The 16,536-nt window shown below is 31.4% G+C and overlaps 1 protein-coding gene across 2 annotated transcripts in view; it reads left to right on the forward strand.

Annotated features, from left to right (window-relative positions):
• LOC118203430 (agrin-like) overlaps window positions 1-16,536 on the forward strand; it is a 686,914-nt gene that overhangs the window by 450,993 nt on the left and 219,385 nt on the right. For both annotated transcript variants that reach the window (XM_085810654.1, XM_085810655.1), the window contains exon 9: window positions 9,371-9,463. In XM_085810654.1, the coding sequence (XP_085666780.1) occupies window positions 9,371-9,463 (93 nt within the window). The remainder of the gene's footprint in view (window positions 1-9,370; window positions 9,464-16,536) is intronic.

The raw sequence follows: 16,536 nt of genomic DNA on the forward strand, positions 1-16,536 counted from the left end.
CAGTACATTGAACTGACTTTATTTCCACTCTTCTTATATTTAACTTCCTAATGCAAGAGAATCGTGCGACAATCATAAACCCCTTAATGAAACTTTATTTGCATTAACGGATCGGGATTTGTACATATTTTGTCTTTGTTTTCGATAATAAATAAACATTTTCTTGTTAGATAATTTATATTAACCAATGCTTCATAAAGGGTCACAATGTACTTCCAGTTTTTTCTTGCTGAATAAATTTGTGTATAGCGTTTTACAAACTATTTTGCGTTGAGCCATATGCCTCGGCAAAAGTTGGTGAACAGTATGTTTTTAGTTGTAAATCTCGGTTTATTACATTGTTTATTGCGCTACAGATGTACTTAAAGATTTTGTAATTGATTTCTACTTCGGGATGTTTTCTCCTGTTACCAATGATTTAATTTTAGAAACATTAAAAGGATTGCATACCTTTTTCGAGTATAAGTCTGGAGCCTTCTTTCCTTGTTGAAGTAATGAATGACGGTTTTTACCTTTCCAATTTATAATATCGCTTATCTTGCACTTAGGAATTTTAATGCCATGCAATTCAGAACGCCTTTGAATTATGGAACAGGAATTCTCCGGAAAGTGCAAAAACGTATCCTTCAGTCCACAGCTTGTTTAAGTTTTAAGTGCGATATTTTGAAAAAAAAAAAAAAAAACATTTAAAAGTGGCAAGCTAGTATATTTCTCATTTCAAATATAAGTTCTTGCGAGAAAATTTTGCTTCAGATATTTAATTGTATTAAAATTCTTTTCGAAATCTATCTAAAAATGTGTAAATACTGTCTGTATATACGCACAACTATATATATATAAATTTTTACTCATTTCACGCATGTATATATGTGACGAAAAAGAGAAAGAGACGTTCACGGCGTAGCACGTAGATAACTTGGAACGCAGATTCATATTGAAGAATAAGAAATTCTGATTACGTATTATACTAAAATGTTTAATCCATAATGACTAAGAAACTCGCCAACCAAGTAAGATTAAATATTCACTTTTATTTCAATTGCCATTTGTGGTGGCAAATTACTTATCATGCCTATTCAAAAACATTTCAGTTTTTATACTGTTGCGATATAAAGAAAGCACAGCGAGTTAGCATCATAACAGGAAGATTGTCAGAAGCTAAAGTACGCAGTTATCCAATATGTAAGCGCACCAAGAGAAGGTTTTAGTTTAGGTTAGAAAGGTTTCAGTTCTCATGACGCAGTTAAGAAACGCTATTATGATTTTTAGAATATGGAGAGGAAATACCCAAATTAAAAATAAGGAATTAAGAGGTTGTTACGAAAATAAATTATAATTAAAAATTATATTACTAATAATTATTTACATATTTTTGATCTTGCATACATACATATTTATATATAGTTAAGACTTAAATATTTAATATAATTAAAAATTGCGACCTACCATTATTAAAAGTTATCTTTATGAATGACCTGTTATTATAAAAAATTTCATTAAAGACTTTATTAAACTACTTAAGCAATTTAAGAAACTAAAGGCATATGCCTTGTTGATTTCTTCACCCACTCCTTGACCAAATCCGTTTGAACAAGATTATGAAAAAATACAACCATTATCGCCCTATTAATGGAACTCAAATGCAAGTTTGTAGTAAATTTAATAAAATCATTTGCAATTTTTATCTTGTGCCACAATATTTCTTTCTAAAATTATAGTTTTGGTTTCAGTTAGTTTTGTGATAAGATCACACCGTAGTTTCTCTTCCGGAGTATAGAGGCTAAACACGTCCTTTAGTAACTGCATACTTAAGAAATGAATTTGGCTCCTGAAAAGTACTATTGTGTTTTAATCTCGTTATTATGAGAATTACTATTTCTGAGAATTACAGTTATTATTTTATGTGGTTTCAGGCAACACTTGGCTAATATCCGAAACTAGGTATAATGGACTGCGTTACAGGTGGATAGTAGTTTGTTTTAAAGTATGTTATTTAAACAACCTCTCACCATATCTGCAAAAGTTTCGACGTTACAAATTCATTTGTAAAATCAGAGATAAATTATAGAGAGCAAACAAGTAATAACAACTAAAATACATACTAGTACCTAATAACATACACCAGTATAAATTAAAAATAACATAAAGTAAATTTTCTGCTACATAAAATAGAAATACCAAATACCAAGTGCAAACGAATTGGCAAAATAACAATTCTATTGATCTTTTTCTTTGATGAAATAAATAGCAATGTAATAATTCTCAGTGCGAATCAGTGAAAGAATGTGGAATTAAGTCCACTTACTTATCTACCGTGGTTGAGTAAAACTTCAAGCTGGGCTTCAAAACAGTTAGCCGTTCGCATGGCAACGAATAGTCGATAGAAGGTCAAAACACGAAGCACCTAAACATTTAACAGCTTTATTTCTCTTGTAAAATTTAACTTAAAGGGATAGTGTAGTATGTAATTATATCATGCTCTTTTAACGATGTATACAGCCTGAAACAACATATAAAATGTAAAATCTGAAACCTCCAAAAAATTTTGATTTACGAAAAAAAATGCACATTTTTCTTAACAGTCCCCAAGGATCGCATATTTGAACGAAAACATCCAGCTAGTGTGAAACTTAAAGAACGTAGGCAACTATCTTTAATCGCGTTACATTTTGGACAATGAGGTTTGTTTATAAATACTCACTTTATTTCCACTGTTTAGGCGTGAATAGCTTAGTTACAAAACAACAGTGGAAAAGTAGAAAACAATAAATACAGAGACTGTTTGCACGTTTTTTAGACGACGTTGCTTTTCTATAAAAAATCGCCAGCTTAGAAAAATTTTTTTAACTTCAACTATAGTTTCCAAAGTATAAATTATCGTCTGCTACTTCCCAATTTTGTCTTCATGCAAAATAGTACTTTTAAAGAAGCAATGGACAGAAGGCTATGTTTCTGCTCTTTTCAAAGAAAATTATTGGTATTTGGATATTAAAAGAAATACATTGAAAGCCATGATTTTTCGATATCTAAAGCAACGATAGATAATACTGTCAAATAGAATAAAAAATCTCATAGTTTGGCTTCAAGGAGAAAAATTGTTCAAAATACATATTCAAGTTAAAAAACGGAATGTTTCGAGTCTTGCAAAGGTCAGAACTATAATTTTAATATGAAATCTGTGAAATCAAAGGACAGTTGAATAATCATCGAATGCTCAGTATCAACTGTAAACAAAGTTATTAATACTGATTTGAATGTTAAAAATGCGAAAAAACGTAATGTGCTTCATCTTTCTCCAAGACATATCGCCGAAAGCAGATCGCGTTTCAGAATTCTCTATGAGAAACAATTATTCGAACAAAAATGTCATATAATTTATTGTCATAAAGGGAAGAAAAAATCTTAAAACATGCTTCAAAGCATCTAAAGGAAGTTTTTCAAAGAGATTTATGATTTTTGTTAGTTTTTGATGTAACGACAAATAAAAATTAAAGATGGTGCAGAAAACTGTTCCGGTCAACTCTACATATTATCAGGAACATAATTTATCCAGTTTCTAAATATGAAATACCTTCTCTTTACCCACAGTACCATCAATCAGTAGAATTGCATCAAGACAAAGCAAGCAGCCACAATTCAAAATCCACCGTTAATTTCCTGGAAAAAAAGGAACAAGAAACTGGTATCAAGACCATATCTTTCACTCATATTTTCGCTACTAAATTTTCTGATGTACCATCCAACCGATTTTTGCGCTTTGGGACATTTATAAAGAGAAATGTCCAAACTTCAAGCTACAACCCACCTTTAACTTTTTAGTTTTTCAATAAGAATGGGATAAAATACCTCGTTTAATACTAAAAACGGCTTTATTATCTTAAAAAAACACGGCATAGAAAGATAGTGAAGAATAAAGGTTATCAAATGAAACATTTAAAACATAAAAATATTATGTAAAATATTTCTGTAAATGCAATGACAATAGTCTAAGCAATGTTGGAAAAGCCTTTGTATGAGTTAATTAGCTAAACGCAAAATAAAATATTTCAGCCATGAGATAAACGCAAAATAAAATATTTCAGCCATGAGATAAACACAAAATAAAATATTTCAGCCATGAATAAGGTCATGTTATAATTATTTCAACTTTTCTGCACTTATGTGGTTTTTTGTGTGGTTTTAAACAACGAAGCTTTAATTACTCAGATGCACCTATACATTTATAGCAGTGGTTTGAGTTCAATTTTTTTATAGTCATCGACTCCCCTCTCCATCTGAAAAAGTTCTCTCACCATCTTGAAAATTGTTTTTAGTTAGTAAATTGCATTTATTTCAAGATAATTGATTACCTGAAAAATAAACAAGTGCATTTATTCACATATACATATGGTTATGTTGTTTCCAATGGTTATGTTGTTTACTATTTTAACAAAAAAGTACTTTTGAAATGAGTTTCATTTTCATGAATCAGCGATAAATACGTCATCACTTGTATTAAAGTTTTTTTGACTTTTATTTTTATGCGTAAAAGCGACGGAAGTCCCATTTCACACAGATTAATTGCAGGTGGATAAGTTCTAACTGTATTCACCAGAATTCAAAGTACACCTTTTAAATTCCATTAGTGTATGTGCATTGATTTGTATTTCAGAAAGACCGTATTTTATTAAAAAATAGTATTTATACATTCTTATTTTCCAGAGCAATTGGATCAAGTAAAAAAACGTTTGCAGATTCCTGTTTCTTCTTGTTGAATTTTTCTGCTGACGTGTTTAAAAGCATTTGTATCTTTCTTTCGTCTTTTAAGGTACCAGTTGGAGGATTCTGAAACACTTCTGTGTTCGAAATTTATTGCACATTTTACCCCAAACTTCGATGTAGCGTTGGGCTAGTTTGCCACATGCAGTCAAAGGCTGGTTTCCATCGAAAATTGTGAAACTTTTCTCTTGCCCTTGGAAGTGCAGAGTTGCACATAGTTCAGGTTAAGAAACAATTATTTAAGTCGATAGCTTACATAGCTTTTTCGCTAGAGAATGAAGAAGAAATATACACAGGTGCTGCTAGAAATAGGCAGAGAACGTATGGTAATTTATCGTGAATTTTTCGTGCAATTTGTCTCTTCTTAAAATTGCATTAGAAAGTTGACCTTGTTTGAAATAATGCATGCTTGCAAACATAACGGAAAATCTCTCATAGCGCATGGTAACATAATTACAAAATCAGTTTCGCGAATTTTGCACATAATGCCTATTAAAGCCGAACTTCACATTTATAAAACCTGGAGGCTTGTTATGTTAGCGCAAGTTTCCATACAGAAATCCAGGATTGCATTGTAATGGATCACCTTAATGTCGTAATTTACACAAAGAATAAAAAGAAGACATTGTTCTGTCGGCAGAGTGTTCCAAAAATCTGAAAACGGTTAATAGAAATTTAGAAAGCTGGTTTATTGCAGATTTTACGTGCTTTTGAGCCTCTTTGTCTATTACATAAGTGCTAATACTACTACACTCGGCAGCCTATGCGAGTCTATCAGTGTAATGGTGCATTAAAATTGTTAATAATTCAAATCAGAGCAAAACTTTATTGAATTGTCGCTGGTGATAACTTCTTAGTTGGCAGCTTCCGAAAATAGACGCCTTAGACAGCTGTCTATTTTGCCTATGCTTCAGTGAAGTATGAGTGCTGAATCATTCAATAAAGGTAACCAAAGAACAGTTTTTGATTTCCGTTGTACTGTGCTCTGTTTCATTATGATGATAGTTTCTGTAATATTTTATTATTTTTTAATAACTAGTAACAAATATTGCTCTGGAATTTTAAATTTAAAATCTGAATTAGGTATTGTATATATACAGCAATCTTGGCACGAATCTACCAGAAGATGGGAGTTAATCACATGTAAAAGAAGTAGACAAATACTGTCATTCAAAAATATACGATTTGTACATAACGTAAATATCTTGGCGTATGACGTAAATAGCCGTGCAAAACCATGTGAGATTCAATTCTGCTACATTAAAACAAAATATAATACTTTATAATCCATTCTAAATTTTTCGACAGTAAGTTCTAGAAAACATATTTAAATCAATCCAGCTATGAAATAAGTGGTAATTTTTACACTCTGAAAATATATGAATTGGCTCTATTTTTCCTATCTAAAACATAAAGCTGTAAATGAAACAAATAACACAAGAAAAGTCTTTACTGGCTGATGCATTGTATTGGAGAAAGAAATGTATATCAAGTGAAGGTTACACTTCTAGTAATGAAGACCGAAATGTAATGTTACATCCTATGTAGAACTTGACCCCTTCATGTATAAGCGTTTGACAGAATTGTAACATACGACCTTAAATCGGATTGCAGAGGATCTGCTGTCAATTAAATTCGATGTGTGTAGAGCAGTGTGCGTAACCAGGTCATTATGATATGGGGAACACAATGAATGTACTAGCACGATTCTGACGCGCGTGCACAGGATGATCAGTTGAGCTAATGGATGATATTTGGACAAGATATGCTTAGAAGGGTGAATATCTGAAGCTTATTTAGACAAGGCTGATTTGTGAGTTACAGCAGCAGATAAATTAATTTTGGGTCCATGAACTAAATTCTCCTTCATAAGTTGTTCAGGAACTTGCATTTTGTTTAAAAATATTTTCTTTGACTTGTTTAATAATATAAGAAGCATTAAATTCGCAGAACCATTCTGTGTTTAATGAATAAATAAGCAGTATTAGGAAACCAGTAATTTGATAATAATTTCAATAACGGGTCAAACTGAAAAGATTTCTATTTTATCAACCTATAATGTGAACTGTTCTACGAATGTCATTAATCATTTCATTAAAAGGTTTTAATATGGTTTCCGTATTCATTTTCTTAAACCAACTTGATTCTTTTCAGATAATGTTGCATTATAATCCCTGTTTCTTGCCATTTTCTCTGTTTACCATTAAAGCTATCGCAATTTCCTCGGTACATTAGTAACTCTTTAGTTTCCTTTTAAAAATCAAGATTATTGAGTTATAAAAGACCGAAATGTTTTGTAACTCTGCAGGTTCTAGTTGAAGTTATACTTCTTTTACAAAATGTGCTTTCACATGGTAAACAGTTTTGCTGCTAGTCTACCGTAACTTCATCTGATCAACTGTTTTTCATTTTTATTCCAGTTTTCCCTGAAGATATAGTAGCCGAATACGTATCAGATTCTGCTAACGCTTCATATTTCTGCACGGGGCGTGAATTGTTTTGGTCTATAGTTGCTATGATTAAAGAAAATTAATCTAAAGACTCGAGTTTAATCAGAGACCATATAACAGCTTGGGTTCCCTGTAGGTCCCGAATTAAGACATTTTGAACATTTTGTAATCGAATTCTTAAACTAATTCTGAATAAAATTCTGAATTATAAAAAATATAAATGAACTGTACTCAGAACTCAATATATGAAACGTTCCGAAAGGTCTGCATCCCAAATCTGGCATAGATATCATAATCCAAAATGATATAATCATTTTCGGCATCTAGTAATAGATAATTACTGATTTGCAAATTATATTTCAATTAAAAGATTGGATACTCGATTTTTGTAACCTATTCCCGTTATACACCTCCATCAACCTACTGGAGCTTTTGGGCGATAAAATATATTTTCGAAGATCGATGAAATAGGTGTTTTTGTTTTCAGGCTAAATTGTTTCTCGGTCGCATTCGAAATCACATCAAACGTATTGTTACTCCCCGAAGCTTGTCTCTGACCAGTATAAACTCTATTAAAAAAGAAGGTATGTGACATTTTTCGAGGTAAATTCCAGTTTTTACTGTAACCTCTCCAGTTTTTCACAATACATTTTCCTAGTATACCTTTCATCAGGCTTAATTTCATTTCGTAAAAACGGAGACACTTGCAATTTTATTAGAGCACTTTACGTTTGAAAATAATAATTTCCTTTTGCTTCATTTTTTTTTTCAAATTAAGTAAAGGCGTTATGCAAATGTAGTAAATATTAACACAAGTTTGAGAAATATTGTGCCAAAAATGTTCTGCAGGAAAAGGATATCAGAAAAAAAAGCGAAGCTGTAAAATAATGACTTTGTAAAAATGTGTTGAAAATTATGCTCTAAAACGCTCACAGAATCCATAATCAGTTAAGATATTTTCGTTGATGTATCAACGGGTACCAGCTAATGTACAAGTACGAAGAATTGTTTGACAAAAACGGAAAAAAAAAGATAAGTTTTCTGTTTTGCGGGAAGAGAGTTCGGGGATGAGATATTTTTGTATATAATTTCAATTTAATTAACTTCATTTTCTGCATAAATAATCCGATAATAATATGGTACATATATCTTGATATATTTTAGATATTACATACAATAGAAGTACGAGGGTTAATTAGAAATAGTACCGGTTTCATAAGAAATATCGCCGAAAATATTCTATAAAGTAGAAAAACATTTCTAACATTTTTGTTTCAAAATGTATGATTTTCTCTTCCGTTGCTTTTTTCGCCTTGTTTTCGTCTGCAACCTTTAAAGTTATATTATTAGATCTAATATATTATGCTAGAAACACTTATAAATTAAATGAATTAAATAATTTAATTCATTTAATTAATAAACGTATAATATATAATTCATTTATAGATCTACATAAATGATGATTTAAGTAAATAATTATCATATACGTAATCTAATGATATCTAATTTTAATACAAGATGTTCAGATTATCACAGTGGCATCACGCCTAATATCCAAAACGCATTTTTTGGTTTTCTGAGCATTCCAATGTTCCTAAGTATTTCCGGTATTCAGCTTGGAAAATTATGAATACCTGTTCTGAGTAAAAATTTTTCTTTACACTATTTTTTTAAAACACGCATTTGTATAATATCCAAAACAATTTGCATTTAAAACTTTTTCTTCATACTTCTTTTTGTAATCAATATATTAATATAACCATTTCGATATCAACTAAAATAATAGAAATTTTGGATACGTATTGTTTGCGTAGATAAGCTTTATTGCGTTTTATGTGTTTTATCCACATAAATACAAATTCACGTATTTGGGGTTATTAGGAAATCATGCACATGCAAAATAAGGAGAAAATAATCTACAACCAATTTGATACTTTTTTAAATATGAAAGACGCATTTAACATATAATAATAATTTAAAATTCTCCGTTTTCTTAATGCATTGTAAACGCCTGCATGTTAAAATCGAGAACATGATAGAACATATGTTTACTAGTAGATGTTCTTGGTTAAAATCCTTTGAAAAAAAATACACAAAATTGTGATTTCTGTGTGCAGTAAGTATTCCTCCAACATTTACTAAATTCATTTCTATACTTGCAGTTGTCTCACTGAGTGTTTGTCTCCAATCTCCCTTTGGTTGCTGTCCAGATGGAAGAACTTTAGCCTTAGGTCCCAATGCTGCAGGATGCCCCAGTGAGTAACTTTGTTGGCTTTCGTTATTAATAAAATAACTTAATAAATAATAATAATAAACTTTATAAATAATTTTAAAAATATAATTGCCCAATATAGGAAACATAAGCATTTTCCTTTGTCATTTAAGTCTTGGAAACAAGGCTTTTCAAATGAAAAAGAAACATTCTAAAATTTAAAATTAAGGTACAAGAGCAAATTTATTTGGATGCAGATTTTGAAAAACTTTTTTTTTCTTCCGAAGATTGGGCGTGAGCTGTGTGTAATCGCTCTCGAAATCGATAAAATTTTATTAAAGACCTATGCCAAGATAACTTTGATCTTTTGTCTAATTTTAAAGGTAAATTAACGCTGAACTTTCAGTGTTTCTGGAAATATTCAGATGATTCTGCCTGTCCAGAAGTATAGCAAGAGGCGGGATACACTATGCTCATCTCCGAATAGAGATATCACCGAGCCTAAAAGTTATCCGCTGGAGTATTTTTAAGGTTTCTTAATAGGGGTGCCTTGGTTATTAACGTAAATAAAACACGAAACTGCTTTATGATTAGTATATATTCGTGTAGATAGTACCTTAACTAAGTGCTCCTAACTCCTTATTCTGACTGAGTTTAACAGCTCTTAAAATGGGGCCATATGCCAAGTGGAACTTGTCTTCTCCTGCCAGAACGAGTTCAGGCTTAAGCCTGTCTAAATTATGGCAGAAACAATGTACAATCTGATATTATTACTATAGGAACAATGTACAATCTGCTATTATTACTATAATTTAAAATATTTTTTATAGTTTTCTTAACTGAGCCTTGAAACGTAACGGAAATTTCTTCTAGTTAAGTATAGAACTTTTAGCTTTTTAGCATCAAATACATATTTAATCACATAGGTGTTATGGTCAACTGTATGCCAATTACCATAGCTGTTGCATTAGAAACGGTGACAACTTCTGTGTTTAAGACAGGAAACGAAATAGAATTCAGTTCAAGCCAATATCTTCTAAACTTAAAACCATTAGAGTCTTAAAAACAACAGTTACGCAACAATGCGACTACAGCTGCTGCAAAAGCTCTGCTTATCTAAGAAGCCTAAGGTTTAAACATGTTCAACTTCTTGTTGGAGCAAATGCTGACAAACTTTATCTCTTAACTACCATTTCTCCTTCAATGATTAACCAGGAAGATTTGAGTGCATTAAATGTTACTAATCTGATAAGCAGTTTGTGACTAATGTTTTATGTGAACAGTTGATCCCTGTAATGTTCTTCTAGAAGTTGTTCCTGCTAGCACACATAAAAATCTCATGACGTCACTGCTTGACTTGCAACATACTTCAACACTAAGAGGATGAACCTTTCATCTGCAAACTGCTGCGTTTCTAGCAGTTGGTTCTCCTAGTTAATTTATGCCAATTAACTTAAACTTGAAGCAAGAAATACTTTCATGCACAGCTTTTCTACAAAGTGATTTGTCATTTAACGGCCAAATTACTTGCAATGACTGAGCTCCAATATATAAATATTTCTCACGAAAATGATATAAAATATGTTTTGTTAAAACGTGTTTATCAGAAGAAAAATTCAGTTTATTTACCTGATAAACAAGTTTTAACAAAACATATTTTACAATATTTTCATAAGAAGTTTTTGCATGTCAGAGCTCCACTTGACAGGAGGAGAGTATGTTGCATCACAAGCAGTAATATCACATGATTTTTACTCATATATGGTCATCGCACTGACTTACTTCTAGACACCTACGTACGGATAAAACCGTTATGAGTGAAAGTAGCTTTTTGCGAATTCAGATTGAGCTTTTTGATGGAAATAAACGGCGAAATTATTATTTACACTTATTGGTATAGTGTTGTTAGGATTTCTGAAGTAAGAAACCCGAAAAATGAGCAATGCCCTTGCCGGGACTCGAATTAGGTCCTCTCGAATACGCGCCGAGTGTGCTAATGTGACACCACGAAGGCATTAACAAAGGATGGATAAAATACCTTATCCTCCCCTTTTTAAAGGCCGATTGGAGCTTAATTCTTTGGCTTAGGGGATCCAATCGCCAAGTTCTGGTGGTGAAGAATCATCATCCACCACATTTTAGTTCGAGGTCGCTATAGAGTCATTAAGATAAGTAGGAAACACGAAAAATGAGCAATACACTCGCTGGAACTCGAACCTGGACTTCTCGAATACTGGTTCGCCGAGTGTGTTACCGTTTCATCACAAAGGCATGCAGAAAGGAGGTACAAATAATTTTTTAATTGCGGTTTAAAATTATTCCAAGGAATAAGAAATATCTATAGTAAAATATGCCATTTTCTCTCTTAATTAAATTCATCAATTTTATGTAATTTTATATGTTTGTGATATCAGCTGGTTGATCAAGGCCTATAAAGGCAGCTCCAGTTTTATGAAAGCATGCACGTAAATTATCAACAAATTTTATACTTTATTGTTTTGATTATCATACCTTTCTGAAGTTTAACAGATATTTTCATCTGCTTATTTTACTCAAAATCTGTTATTTATCAGTAGCATGTGAAAAACTCTAAACGGGTTCTGATGTTACAGCCTGTGTTTAATTTCTAAAATTAGAAATGCTGGAGCTCTAGAGAATGCCGATAAGTGCGGATTTTTATTAATATTATTTGCACTCAAGTGCTTTTATTTTGCTTCTAATTTATTTAGAGATATCTTGACCAAATGAATATAGCACATAACTATTACTTTTACTGATGGATTCGCAATCTGAGAAGGTTGCTTTTTTTCCTCAGCTGCTCCAAGCACTTTGCTATTGCCAGAAAATTTTAGTCATTATTCTGTATGTAGTACCAATATAAGTTTTATAAATTGCTAAGTAAAGGGCAGCGTTAATATTTTCTGTCAAAATTTCAATTCATTTGCATAACCGAATTTGTCTTATTTGAATCTTCAATACGTTCTAGATGCATTTAGAAATATCGATACAGACATGGCTGTATTCTTGACCTGACAACAGTGAAATTTTTCTTGTTTTAGAACAGGTGTTCATAACCCGATGAAATTTTTAAATTCATAACTTACAGTTGATCATGTAAAAAAGCACCTTTACTTAATATTATAAATTATTAACTAAGCTGTTTTCTTGCATTATTTATTTTAATATGTCTGAGATTTATAAATTTATTTTAGTATATTATGTTTATTACACATAACCGTAAAGTTCTATCACTTTTAAGTAAATTTTATGTTTTATAAGACGATTAAAATTGGTTAAATTGCCCCTCTGTTTAATTTTCTCTGAATAATTTTCGCTCATTAATTTTCAGAAGGTACTTAGTATTACACGTTTAAATTATTAACGTATGGAACTTTAAAAGATCCCAAAAATAAGAATAAGCTAACTTTAAATTAAAGTACATATAATATACATGTACATTACTTTAAATTAAATGTAAACTTTGATGCAGAAAACTCAGCTTTTAACTAAAAATCTATCTATCTATCTATCTATATATATATATATATATATATATATATATAAAGAACGAAGTCTGGTTGTTTGTTCACTAATAACGCAGTCATTACTACAGCTATCGTCACCAAACTTTCTACAATTATTTTCTGGGTCCTGGAAAAGGTCGACATCTAATTTTTCCAAACCAAAAATAGCTAAAATCACAGATATTATTAAAAACGCTTAGAACGCTAATTTTAGCACTCATTTTTCCTAGTAGCAACAGTCTCGCACGCTGGAGATAAAAATCTGATTTATTTCGAGAAGTGTTGCCACTGCTCGCTTTCAAATCCTAGAGATTGTTAATAAAAAATTTCTAAATTTTACAGTGAAAGAAAAATAGTATTGCCAAACATTAAATCCATTATTCCCGAGTGCAACGTTTTCTGGAAAGCCATTTCGACTATTCCCATCTTCGCGTGACTTAATCAGATAAGATATTGATAAAAACTCTGAAAACATTAATTTTCAGACTCATTTTTCCGAGTGGCAACAGTCTTCCACGTTGGATATAAAAATTTTTTTTCGAAAAGTGTTGTTACTGTTCGCTATCTAATCATATAGTTTGTTAATCAAAAATTTGTAAGTTTTATAAAATCTATATATATATAAAGAAGAAAGCCTGTTTGTTTGTTTGTTCATGTTATTGATTTCTGATCAATATTTTGCCACATTAATCGACTAAAATTGAATATAAGTGAAATAGTGGATGAGCTTTTACGACCATTGATTAGAAAGACGGAAATCATTAAAACTGTGTGCCATTGTTGAAACTTTGTGGGTTCCGTATCGCATCAAATTGAAAAATATATGACTATGAATCTTATGATTTGCATCGTTATTAGAGAAGGATTACATCGGTATCGTTATGTCTGTTGTTAGATACATTACTCTCAATCTACCTTAACTGGCATTGGGGACTTCTGCTAGCATAATAATAAATTTTGGTATAATCAAAGAACTAAACAGTGAATACTCATTTCTTCCCAGCGCATGACACAGAAAGACTGCATGCAGATAATGAAAAATTGGTCCATGCTTTCATGCTGCGGTGAGGGAAAAGTAGAATGCCTTTCATCTTCTAAAATGTGCTATTCGGTTAAAAATGCTGGTATGAGGATAGCATGTTAGAGAGAATCGGAACAGACACAATAGCGCGCAACTCGTTCTGTTATTTAAATTTTTAATTCTAAATATAATCGATGATCCAATCCGCAACTTGCATATTTAAAGTAATTAAAAATAATTTTATTACACGACTGAATTAAAAAATAATAATTCCTATTTCACATTATCATATATATAGGCAAGTACCGTATGCATTGCATGCCTTAAAGCGCCGCTTCTACTCTTGTTGTATTAAAGATATTCATATGATCAAATGTTGAATAAAAACCAAATTTAATTATCAAAAATGCTGCCAAAATCATAAAATAAATAAATAAATTGTAGAAAGCATCTTATTCTGTAAGAATGTTTCACACAGAAATCTTATGCACGTGGCAAGCATCATCTCCAGGATAGGATTTGATTCATGCATATTTCCGCATGATAGGCTAAGTTTCCAGAAATATTCAATAATTTTTATCTATTAATTTTATATGCTAAAATTACAGATTATTTTATGTCTGAGTCACTGTACAGTACATGACCAGTTTATCAAAACAGCTTTACTTATTAGCAATTTCTCACGCTTAGGTTCATAGTTTTGTCTAAAGAAAATGTTTCAGTCGAAAATAATAAAGAACTGAATTTCTTCGCCTACATTTAAGATTATCCACGAGTATCACACAAATAATTTTGGTGTTTTTAGTGAACTTTGTAAATGTAATATTCACGTACTATGTCCAGAAAGGCCTTGTAGCTCAATAGTATGTCATAGATGAAAAGAAATTAAAGTACTACATGTAAAAATGGTCTCACATGCCATAAAGACAGAAAAAGGGTAATATTTTAAGGTTCAGATGTATTACCTAGTGGGTATGAATCATGTATTACCTAGTGGGTAATATTTGAATGTTAAAATTAATCATGTGCTACCAGAGACTTCAAAGCGCCTAAGTCCAGTTCGAGATACATATTTTATACACAGCAAGAATGAACACCGAGACTCCTTTGGACATTAAGTCAAGCAAGTGCACTGCATTACATTATGGACTTGGATATTGGTCTTGTCGCTTCTTAAATGCAATGCAGAAAGCAAAATTCAAACACAGATTGCGGAAAATACGAAACTTTTCTGAGTTTTTATGAAGCAGATAAATATCCGAATCCAATGCCCCTATAAGTCATTTTTTACGTACCTCGGTAGTAGTCCGTGAAGTTATTTATTTATCAGACCAGAATTCCTAACCCAGAGAATACAGACACAGAGCCGCGGCAAGTGCCTAAATTGACAAAGATATTGCTCACCTGCTTTTGGCCATGATGCCATTAAATATCCCAGATGTTCATTAGGGTCCTTCAAAGTTATCCGCCTACTATGTTTTGAAATGGGTCCGCGGAGGAAGACCTGTAGATCGAGAATTCGCATTTAACATACCATTATACATTCAGCATAGGTAAACTTCATCAAAAACATCATCTTAAACGGCTTTCTTCTCAGTTATTTTAAAGGCTATGGTACTAAATGAAAATGCGATTTGTTTAAATATACCGAAACATGTGGTAACCTCTCCAGTGTGGCAGCAAAATACAAGAAATTAACAATAGAAATATATGTTAACCTAAATTCGAATAAATGTTAAGAAAGTAAAACCAAAAAATAATAAATTTGCAAATTTCCATTGAAACAATAATTAAAAGCATTTGATTATAAGCCATTTGAAGCCAGATATTTCAAAGCATTTGTCTGCGCACAGAAACACTTTTAAAGTAGAGAAGCACACTCTGCGGATTACTTGTAATGCTTCAGAAAAAAGAATTGAAAGTCGAACTATTGAATGAATAAGTTCTCAATAAGTTTTAACCATGCCACCAGAGTTCTTATCTTGACTCCTCAGGTATATTTTAGTTATACATATTTGTTACGCATCTTATAAGCATTCAAACGTTTGAACTGAACTCTCTCTTTGTTTCGCAACCACGTTTTCTCATCTCTGATATCTGAGATATGGCGATATATGATTTAAGGAGGAATGAAAACTAGAGCAATGCTAACATTTAGTAACAGTTAAGACTTTGGCAATCAACCCTTTGTCCTTAAATAACAAATCTAATTTGCTTAATAAGTGCATTGTACCCAAATAATAGATTTTGTTATTTAGAGAAATTAAATCTTTTTTTTTTTCAAACATCCAATGATTTCTTTAAATTATTTAAATTATGTTTTGCATTATCGGCTGCAAGGGAAAATTGTGTTAAAATTCCATTTAATAATAAGGTTATTGGAATCGGGTTGTGATAAACATAACATGTTTGTTATAACTAAACATTCTCTACATCATTTGAAGACTAATTTTTATTCTCCTTATGAAACAAAATCAAGAATTACGACATGCATCTAAAATCTGAATCGCGCAGAATAACGCCAGCACTAACGCTGCCACACTCTTCTTTAAATAACAGATCTAATTTGGT

Source organism: Stegodyphus dumicola, chromosome 2, assembly GCF_044657685.1.
Source record: "Stegodyphus dumicola isolate Sdum_Otavi_A_Nest chromosome 2, ASM4465768v1".
Taxonomy (NCBI): domain Eukaryota; kingdom Metazoa; phylum Arthropoda; class Arachnida; order Araneae; family Eresidae; genus Stegodyphus; species Stegodyphus dumicola.